The 11240-nt window shown below is 37.1% G+C and overlaps 1 protein-coding gene across 1 annotated transcript; it reads right to left on the bottom strand.

Moving 5' to 3' along the window:
• Window positions 1–4079: 4079 nt before the first annotated feature.
• Window positions 4080–5338, bottom strand: LOC141845539 (trans-resveratrol di-O-methyltransferase-like). Its single transcript, XM_074733597.1, has 2 exons — window positions 4516–5338; window positions 4080–4433 (listed from the first exon to the last, which is right to left on the bottom strand). Exons 1-2 carry the CDS (start codon window positions 5320–5322, stop codon window positions 4116–4118), a joined length of 1125 nt encoding a protein of 374 aa, XP_074589698.1. The 5' UTR covers window positions 5323–5338; the 3' UTR covers window positions 4080–4115.
• Window positions 5339–11240: the final 5902 nt, after the last annotated feature.

Here is an 11240-nt window from a genome sequence, read left to right as displayed (position 1 = left end):
ACTTTCAAAAACTCATATCACAATCGTATTAAATTTGTCAGAGAATGCCAATTGTAAAATTGTCGAGAGGAACGATATGGAGACCTTGGTTTTGGAGTTGATCTATTCGAGTTTTCTAATACGTTATAAGTAGAGGGATTCATTGATTGGATTAATGAAATGAAGAGAATTTATTAGGGAATTGATTGTGAATTTATAAAATTCATGGACTAATTTGAAAATTGCCAATTAAAAACATAACATGACCTCCCCTCCATGCACGTTGTCTTTTTTCTATGTTTTATTTATTTTTGTTTTTTGGGAAAAGCCAGAAGTACTTTTTTTTTATGGAATTGTTTTATGTTGACTTTTTGTTAGAAGATCATCCAACCTCTTTTAAATGATACAACTGACTATTAACGTTCTTATTATTATTTTATTTTCCACTTAAATCGGATAAGTTGTAGTAGCTATGACTGAACTATTATATAGTTATAGTAGCTATAGTTCTGTAACTGTTGTATAATTGTAGCAACTACAAAATCATAACTATTAAATATAAATTTTTAAAGATTAAAATTAAATTGTTTAGAGTCTCTAAAAGACTTTAAATGATATTTTTTTTAGTCTAAAATGACCGTTATGAGTTCCACTCAATAATTAATTATAGATCTCTAAATGATCTTTAATATGATATGTTGTACGTCTCGTAGTTCAACCTAAGTCAAAAATTATGACTTTTTAAAATTTAAGATTTAACATTTACGCAATTACGATTTCGTAGCTGCTACAATTGAGCTGTCATGTAGTTGTATCAATTACGATTTTGTAACTACTACACAGTTTTAGCAGCTATGAAACCATAGCTGCTACACAATTACTAAACTTTAAACTTTGAGAGGTTATAACTTTTGACTCCGATTGAACTACATAACACATAATATATCAAGCCAAATCTCATTTAGAAATATACAACTTATTATTAAGTGGAACCCATAATGACCGACCGATTTAAGCTAAAAAAATTAGTTAAATCCTTTTCAAAAGCTCCAAATAATTTTAGTTTTATTTTTTTAATATTTTAACAATTGTGATTTCGTAGCTACTACAACTATGTAACATTTACAGTTTCATAGTTACTATAATGCATCCGATTTAGATAGGATAATAATAAGAATAATACTAGATGGACAGAAGGATAAATGTACAAGGGTGTGAGGCATCCTTTTGATAAAAAAAATCAACATCTTAGAGCACATTCTCAATGATTCGGTTTTAACTCTTACCCATGTTTCTTTATCTTCGCTTCCCAAATGGAGTTGCCCTACCATGGTTCCTTATTGTTGCTGCCTCTTGGCGTCACGATTGCCAAGTCTCGATCTCTTTTTCGATCTTTTCTTTCTTGATCAATCCCTCGTCTAGCTATGGTTCTCTCGATTGTAACCAGTAAAGTGATCCTTGTTGCCAAGTGACTTTCTCCTCCTCTCCTCTCCTCTCCTCCAAGGGTGTCGACGAGGATTTGGAGATGGTTATCAACCTGTACAACCCTTGGAGTGACTGGGTGTTGGTTTGGTTTGATTAGAGGTACTTTGATAAATTTTAATTTTCTTTTCATTGACACATACGTTTAGGGCCATTTAATTTAATTTATCATTTCTAATTTGCCCCTTCACTTTAAACAACATTTATTGTAACCTATTTAACATCCCCTTTACGTCCCTTAATTGGATCTTGGTTATAGATAGATGGAAGTTTGCGTAGAAAAGGTCCTAATTGGTAACAACTCATGCATGAGATTGAGTTATGATTTTGCTATGGAAGCATTGATTGGTAAAATGTCAAACTGGAGTTCATCAATTGAGGTGAGATTTTTTTGCATTATAGAGTTTCGACTTCATCCTTTAAAAGTTGCGTGATTACTTGTAGTTTATAACTTCAGCTCTGCTCTCTAAACATTGCGGGATTACTTACAGCTTACGCTCTATTTGGATGAGGTAAGAGAAGGTTCATTAATGGAAGGAGAAGGGAAGAGAAGGAAGGAAAAGGGAGGAGAAGTAAAATATTTATATTCCCTTTATATAGAAGGGATGGAAGGTTTATTAACGTAACATGTGTTACCTTGTTTGGGAGAAAAGGAAAGGAAATGAAGATTGAATATATAAAGTTATAAAAATATCCTCGCTTTTAAAAAAAGACAATGTATGTAAAGGACAACTAGGAAATTATAAAATTCTATCAATATTACATATAAAAGTTGGGATATAGAATGTCTTAAAATAGACAACACATGCTCTTTGGATTATAAGTCCCTGTCATTGGAGGAGGAGAAGAAGAAGATTAGAGTTATCTGTCTCCATCCTCTTGAGTCTTGTCTTTGAAAAGATTTGCAATGAGGGCCAACGACGATGTCGTGGAGTGCGAGCGATTAGACACTGGACGATGATAGCGCGCTTTGTGTGAGAAGCGATAGCGCAAAGATGAGATATCTAAATAGATGAATTAATTTGAGAATTAATATTTTAAAATAGAAATAAAATTTGAATAAAATATGTTTGAGTTCCCCTTCCCCTTTCTTACACTCCAAATCGGAATATAAGAAATTCTAACGATTCATGAGCATGGAAGGGTAAAGTCTCTCCCCTTTCCCTCCTTAACTCATCCATCCTAAACAAGGGTTAAAATTTTCCTTCCCCTTATCTACCCTTCCCTCACCTCCTTCCAAACAAAACATTAGAGTTTCGGCTCCATCCTTTAAAAGAGTTGCATAACTACATGTAGTTTAGAATTTTGACTCTGTCTTCTAAGACTTGTGTGATTACTTATAGTTTAGAGCTTTAGCTCCGCCCTCTAAAAGAGTTGCATATATATATTGCATTTTCATGAGTGGATTGCGGATCATTCACTCTTAATACAATACATTCTCACTTGATGAATTGCGGTTTGTTCACCGTGTAAATTGTGGGTCCTTCAGCTTATTTTATGTGAGATATTTTCTGATGGATTGTGAGCCGTTCACTCTATATATGTATGTATATGTATATAGACATAATATATTTCGTATTGGATGAATTCCAAATTGTTTACTCTATGTATATATGATACATCTTTACTAGTAGATTGCAAATCATTCAACTTTTATACATATTTATGATGTACTTCATATTGAGTGGATTGTAGATCATTCAATCTACATATATACGATACAACTTTATCGAGTGAATTGTTCACCTTGTATATTTATATATGATTAGGATGCACTTTATTTTGGATTGAATGTAGGTTATATATATAGAGAGAGAGTTTTTGGCTTTCAAATTAATTACTAGATATGTATATAACACTAATGGAGGTATGCATGTAGTCATTTGGTGAGTCTTTTGTATATATTTTACTATGATATTATTATAGTTCATGTATAACGAGCGAAGCTAGCATTGTGATAAGCCTAGCTCATGTGGGCGTCGTGACAAAAAATGATTTTATACATGGTATTTTTTGTAATTAACACTTGATTTGCTGAATTCCCATAGTCAATTAATTGTTAATCAAGAAATTTATTGAAGAAGATTTTTATTATTATTGAAAAATAATCCAAACTATATATATATTATAATATTATATATGACAATGTAAGCGAGGGACTAGGAAAGAGCTCAAAAGCTAAGTATGCAGAGCTACTAGAAAATTAATTTAAGTTTCAAACACTTTTCATGGTTGGATAAATCCAATGAATATGTTAAATTGTACTACGATATGAGACGACCTTATCCTTGGTAACCATAGGAAAAGATGTTAATTTATAAAGAGGAATGAGAGCATGAGTATGCTTTTGACAAACAAGGAGAGGTGAAATCTACTTATAGTCAGGCATAATTCAAAAGGTATATAATTAGCTAGATGAAGAGTAATCAACCTTGCAAGTCGTCCTCCTCTCTTGATATTAATTATTTGACTAAGCAAGATTTTATTAATTTCTTTGTCTCTTATTTTACCCTCCAATCACTTTTACAGACACGAGATAGTTCTACATTGGAATAAAGGAAGGCACACATGAAGTAGCTAGCTAGCTAGCTCGCTAGCTTCTTCAGCTACTACTGCAATCTCATCACTCCACTTATTGTAATCTTAATTAGCAGTCAATAGAAGAGCTGGATGAGAGAACGCAAGCTCGAGATTGGTGTGATGCTGTAGCCTGAGAAACCAGCAGCTAAAAATATACTCTTCCATTCTGCTTCGCTCCTCTGCTTCCCTGGCACAGGCGCCATTATGTACACATCCCACAGAAGCTGCGTCTCTTTCGTTTCATCATGAATACTTCCATCCGCCTCATTCTCCAATTTCATCACCATTTCAATAATTATCACCTTCCCTCCTTCCTCCTTTGGAGGAATCGCCTTCTTGCAATTTCGCAGTATCCTCACGCAGTCTTCGTCGTTCCAGTCATGCAATACCCACTGCATGCATTCGCAGATGATGATTGATTATTATAAGAAGCAAATTAAATGGAAGAAGGAGAAGATTAATGATATTGCATGCCTTGAGAATCACTGCGTCTGCAGGGGGGACGAACTCAAACATGTCGCCGGCGATGGCGGCCACCATTGGGTTTCCCTGCAGCGAACTCACCACGTGCGGGAGATCGAACACGGCGCACTTGGTCTGCGGGAAAGCGCCGGCGATGGCGGTGGCCAGCTCGCCGCTCCCTCCTCCGACGTCCACCAGAGAGCGCAGCCCCCCGAAGACATCGTTGCCGCACTGTTCGAGGATCAATTTCGCCACGAAGCTGGCATCGGCGGCCATGCCCCGGTTGAAATTAAGGTTGAACTTGGGGTTGTTTCCGGTCAACTCGAACAATGACTTCCCGTGGAAGACGTCGAAGGCGGCGGGGGGTTCGTCAGCGGCGGTGAACCACTTGCTCAAGCAGTGATAGGGGTCGGCAATGATCGGGTCGAGCACAGTGAGCACGAGCGGGGACATGTTCTCTGCTTTGCCGGTCACGAGAAAGGAGGCGGAGATGGGTGTGAGGGCGTAGGCCTCTTCTTCTTCCTCGTCGCCAGCAGTTGAGCTCGCGAAGAGTCCGGAGTGGACGAGCAGGCGCATGAGGCGGCGGAATGAGTCGGTTCTTGAGGGGAGAATAGAGAGTTCGGTGAGAATAACGGAGAGAGGAAGAGGTTGGCCATGGCGGTAGATTACGTCGGCGATGCCGAGCTCGGCGGCACACTTGAGGGCCATGGAGTTGACGTAGCTGAAGATGATGTTCCAGAGATGGCCGTGGCCTCGCAGTAGCTCAGCCTTGGCCACTTCATGATCACCTTGAATGCCATTCTGCTTCATGGATTCCATTTCTCAACTATGGATCTGAAAATTAATGGATTGTTGCAACCATTCTTCGTCATGTATAAATAATAATACTCAAACGCCCATCAATGGACTCTGGAAAACGATGATATGGCAATTTAAATTAACAAGCAATTAAAGTGTTTATATAAACATAAACGATTTGCACGCCGGAATTTTAGTAAGCATCAACCGAAAACAACTTCCATATATATATATATATGTGGACTGAAAGAATCAGAAAACTAAAAACACCTTTAAAATACATCCATTCCTCATCCAGATGCACATGTTCAAGGTGCTTAAACGAGGAGCTGAACAGAATCCAAGTTTTTCTTCTTTCTTTTCGTTTTTTGGTCGTAGGATTGGGCCGGGGTATAATCTCGACCGGTGGTGGTGACTGGTGAAGAAACAAAAGACAGCCCACACGTTACATCACATTTTCCCGTGACATAATTATATTTGTCGGCAAAAATTAAAATTGATTTTTAAAAAGCGTTATTTTTAAAAAATATTAAAATATTTTCATATTATATATTATTTTTAAAAAAATATTTTGAATAGCATATATATATATATATATATATATATATATATATATATATATATAACATTATTATATTAAAATATTTTTTTATAAATTTAATTATAATTATTTAAATTTTATCAAAATCACTACTTAATAGTTATGATAAAAGTTATGAGTATAATTATTACCATCTATAATAAATTGATGCTCTATAATGGTATTAATTAAAAATGATTTTTGATAAAGTTGGAATGGTCTTAATTAATTTTGATTAAATTTATAATATTTTTTTAATATAATAGTGTTAGTCGGCTTTTGGATCACTGTACTTTTGAATTTATTCGAATCAGGAAGAACGAAGATGATTTTAATCAGGTTTCAAAACTATGGAGGAGGAGATGGGCGAGCGACAGCATGTTGTCGTTGTCTCTCCATTTATTAGACACTCATCTACTCGCCCACCTTAATTTGATAGGCATGTCACAGCGCGTTTTCTTTACTGTCATTTACCATCAATTTGTATCAACTTTCAATACTTCTTAAGCAAAAGGTGAAATCCATCAACCTAGCGGCCTCATACGGTCGGTCCCACGACTATCTGTGAGAAGGTAAATTAAAAAGTTACAGTTAACCACGATGAGAGAGGACATTGTTATATTAACTTCCAATACACATCCAAAGGTGGATACCAAAGAATGGAGCATGATGAGTTGTGAATGATGTGCAAGAGTGTGATCGACAAACTTCATACAACACTAATACAGCCACGATAATGAAGATGGTATGGATAGTTTTGGCTACCCTACTTAGATCTTCCATTATATCACTTGTTTATCAATTATGTTCCATTTTATGGTTGGGATTGTATGAGATTTTCTTCTATACATTTTATGAAGAGTGAAATTTTAGTAGAATCATTTAAAGATGAAGATGCTAAAGGAATTTATTATATATCATTGTTTTTCTTTACATTTTCATTGCATATTCTTGACATGAACAATATACACATGCACCCTCAAACAAATAATCTCTTATTTGTCTTTTGTTGTGCATAAAAATGTAGAGTTTATTAAATTGGATATTCATCTCTCCCCCTCTAGCTATGGTAAACTAGGCTGTGTTCTTTTCAAACCAAGTATCCTGTCTTGACGCTTTCAACTTTGATCCATCTCAAAGCACATATATCGCAATCTGAGTTATTTATGATCAATGTATAATTTCACCCATATCAGCTACTTTTTTTTTTCATATAACAATGTTTTTTAGTTATTATTTTAAAAATTATGTACTGTAAAATACGGTAATTTATTTTTTTTTAAAAAAAAAGGGTTAATGGTTAACGGGTTTAAAATCCGAAACCCATTAGGAATCCATTAACCCCTCCCCCTTCTCTCGCGACTTTTCTTCTCCCGCCTGGAAACGCACGAGCGTTTCCCCTTCCTTCGTCGAAAACCGACGCTGCCTCCTCTCTTCCGTTTTCTTCTTCTCCTTCTTCCGCCGAGCCAAAGAAGCCTTTCTTCTCCTCATGGAAACGAAGCCCTCTTCTCTCCTCTCTTTGCTCCGTCACCTACAACCAGGGAAGCCGACTGCCTCTTTTTCGTCCTCTTCCTTCTTCCTGAGCGACGGCCACGGCGATCCTCCGTCGTCGTGCTTCTGGAAATAGAGCCGCCGGCTGCCGCCTTCTGTGCTCTAACCGAACCCTCTGTCGATCTCCTTCCCTAGCCGTAACCCTCTGCCGTTTCTTTCCCTAGCCGCCGCTGAACAACAGAGCAAAGGTGAGATCCTGTTTCAGTTTTTTTGGGATATTTGCTGCTGGGTTGGTTGCTACTGGGTTGGATTGCTTCGGTTTGCTAAGGGTTCCTTTTGGGTGTTCGGCAGCAAGAAGGAATTGAGGAATCAATGTGGATCTAGGGCAAGAGCTGAAGTTGGTTCTGGATTTTCCGATTTGAGGTAAGAAGGCTTTAATTCGGTTGGTTTTGATTGGGAAATAATAGGATTTGATGAATGTTTCGGTCATGTTAAATGTATTGCTCTGTTTGGTTGGAAAGGTTGGTTAATGGGAGGTGTGGGGTTAACTTCACCGAAGAGCAAATAATCCTTCTTCAAGCACTATTAGATTTGCTTGCAAACCTTTCCTAGACATCTTGAAACCGTTTCTAAAAATTGTGCACTTGGTGTTCTTGAAACCTTGGTAGAAGCTTATAGGGTTATCAACGATACTTCTCTTGCTGAATTAAATGCCATGATAATAATTCACCAGTTCTAGAATATTTGATAGAGATGAACCTTGTTTTCAGGAGCTTCCATGTTTCTATTCCTTAGAGACTGCCGATGCATGCTATGCTCTATATTATATTGTACTATTATTTGTCATAAAAGGCCAAAATTATTATATGGGCTTAAGTGATCCAAAGATGATTATCAACTAAAGCACACCTCCTGTGTTCTGCATCTTGGTTTTAAGCAAGTTGAATTGATTAGAGTTGAACGTGCAAGGGGTAGAAGGAAAACTATAAACCTGATGTAAACCATTTGATATTAGAGTAATATAACCTTGCAGACAATTCACCGGTAGATTATGACCCCTTTAGTTGACATTAAATAATTGAGACCGACGTATGAGGTTCAATTTGTGTTCAAACTAATGGGCTATTAAACATCTTCTTTATCAGATCAATCTGGGTAAGAGTGTTTATTATACCCTCAATGTATTTGGGACTCATTTCTCCGACTTATCATAATAAGTTTTTTTGGTCATTTCATCGTTAAGAACAAGAGAGAAAATAAACGGAACCTTTTATAGTAAGCACGGAGGTTTGAACTTTTTGGACGGAGGTTCGGACCACTTTCGGAAGGCGGGTATCTTATCTTATCTTTTTAGATAAGTTATTTGACATGTATAGTTTTGCTATAGCTAGTAGTAATTCTGTTTATGCTTTTATATATGCCTTGGTATATCACTACTTGCTCATATATGTTGTATATCATTCTTACCTGATACCTGTTTAGTTCCTTAGCATATTGATACTTGCCATGCGTAGCGTATATAGGTGCATCAAAGTAGTGATATACCGTTCTTTATTGGGCATTGTCTATCCACTAGATATACCTTGTATGCATTAGCGTCATGCACCATCCTTGCATGATTGCATGCTGGCGATCGTCGGCTCCTTTGTAGTTGAGCCCGTCGTCAGTTACATGATCTGCACACACTGCCACTCATGGGTTAGTGGTACATCAGGAGGGTGTGTGCAGTTGCTCTGTCATGCTCCGCTCGGCCGCTCAGGGGTAGTGGTTCCGCAGCGTGGTAGCATACAGGGATCCCTCCTTCGCATCGTGACACGAGGAGATGAGAGCTTTGCTCCCCCATATGACTTGGGGCAGGAGGATAGGTGTACTCCGACAGCATCCTGTCCACTCGGTCACTCAGGAGCAGTGATGGCAGAGTGCACAGTTGTCACAGCCCTACCCACTCGACCTCACCATCGTGGTGACGGTGGCTGACTGGCGTCAGGGGTGACCATGTCATTGCATCATGTGCATACTGCATGGATTGCATTTATGCTTGCTGCATTTTGGTTGTTGCATTTGTTTGACATGCACATACAGGAGACCTGATGCATTTTGGTAGGAGATTCTGGTATGTACAGCTCTTCCATTCTTTCAGTTTTGCATTTCTTACTATCCCTTCAGGAGGCTGTACTTACATGATTATTACTGCTAGGGATAGTTTACTATACATGTCTATTGGATATCCGCTGGGTTCTTTGAACTCATCCCGTTGATTTCATTCTTTTCAGGTTGATGTCAGTCTGGAGCTGCGCTGCTAGTCCCCTATCGAGATGATGTCGTCTCTTTGGTTTTGGTTTTATTATGTTATCGATAGATATGTTTCAGAACTTGATCTGTCTTATGGATTTTCATATATATGTTTCGGTTTGTGGTAGGCATGCTATAGAATAATAGTTGTGGTTATTATTTCAGTTTTAGTACTTGTGATGTAGTTTTGTTATGTTTATGGATTGTAGCCGTGTAGGCTTATTTGTGGCCTTGTAGGCCTTCTTGTATATATGTATACAGGGAATTGCAATTGTTACAGGGGAGATGCTGTCGAAATTTTCGGTCAGCCATCTCCCGGGGCGTGACAATTTATTTGGTATCAGAGCGTAGGTTTCCGAGTCTTTCGGTAGTTACAGATTTTCGGATGTACCAATTTATTTATTAGAGAAAAGATTGCAATGCCTTTCGATTTTGCTGCTTTGGATTTCTGTTTGGAGTCGTTTTTGCGACAAGGTTATGTTTTGGGACTAGCGGCGACAGGACATCTCCAGACGACAATAGGTAAAATGGTTAATCTAACAATTTTATATCTTTGATAATATTTGGTAATAATTTTAACAATAATGACTCGGGGAAAACATGCTCTTGCACGGAGACGCGGTATAAGACGACCACGTAAGAGTATGCTCGAGTCTCTGATGGTATCTGAGGTCGTCTCCCTTGCATAATTGGTGTAGTTTTCAACTTAGGATTTTAATAAGGTCTTGATTTAGTGCTTATCGGAGTCCTTGAGTTTATTCAATCGAATATTAATTGATCCATTATTGTTTGTGTTAATATTATTAGTTTTGGTTTAGTTGTTTCATAACTCAATTTATTTATTTAAAAAAAAAATCCTATGCAAGAAAATAGGTTCGTGTTTAGTATTATATATATTGAATTGAAGTGTTGTTGTGATCAAAGTTTTATGGTGGATATCAACTGTAGCGAAGAGATATTTGATGTGAAGTGTTGAGTAAGGTGAATAATCAACATCGAGTACGATACAGATTTCGGGTGTCCGGAATGCTTGATTATATTAGTGTGCTAAGATTGTTCTTTGGTATGGATCATGTGTTGGTATTGGTATTCAAAATGAAATCTGTAATGATATTGATTGTAGCAGCGATTAGTGTTTTTGGGATGATGATTATAATGATCTATATGGACAATGGTGCTATAATAATTTTTAATAGATGGTTGACATTGTTGAATTTCAAGATCCACGGTATCATGGTGGTTACATTTGTTGAGGTTCGTCACTTAAAAATAAATTATTGGATCATCTATTTCAATGATAGTAGCATTGAGCCAACGATAAGATGAATTTCAGGGACTAGACTTGCTTACACAAAGCCATATGTCTACGGATTGTGGAAAGAGATTTTTGGTACATGTGTATAACTGTATCGTCCTAGAGCCGTTTTCAATCAGGACATAAAAAGTTACTGTATATCCCAGCTAGATTTATGATATAGAGAGAGAGAAAAAAAAATGGACTGTTGATATGATGGAATCAACATAGTTTGGATATCTGATTCTCTCTATCTAAAATGCTTTATCACCTTGAAAGTTG

This window comes from Curcuma longa, chromosome 14 (genome assembly GCF_044706935.1).
Source record: "Curcuma longa cultivar G26 ecotype Majalengka, Jawa Barat chromosome 14, ITB_CL_G26_1.1, whole genome shotgun sequence".
Classification (NCBI taxonomy): Eukaryota; Viridiplantae; Streptophyta; class Magnoliopsida; order Zingiberales; family Zingiberaceae; genus Curcuma; species Curcuma longa.
This window is presented reverse-complemented; position numbering and strand designations above follow the sequence as displayed.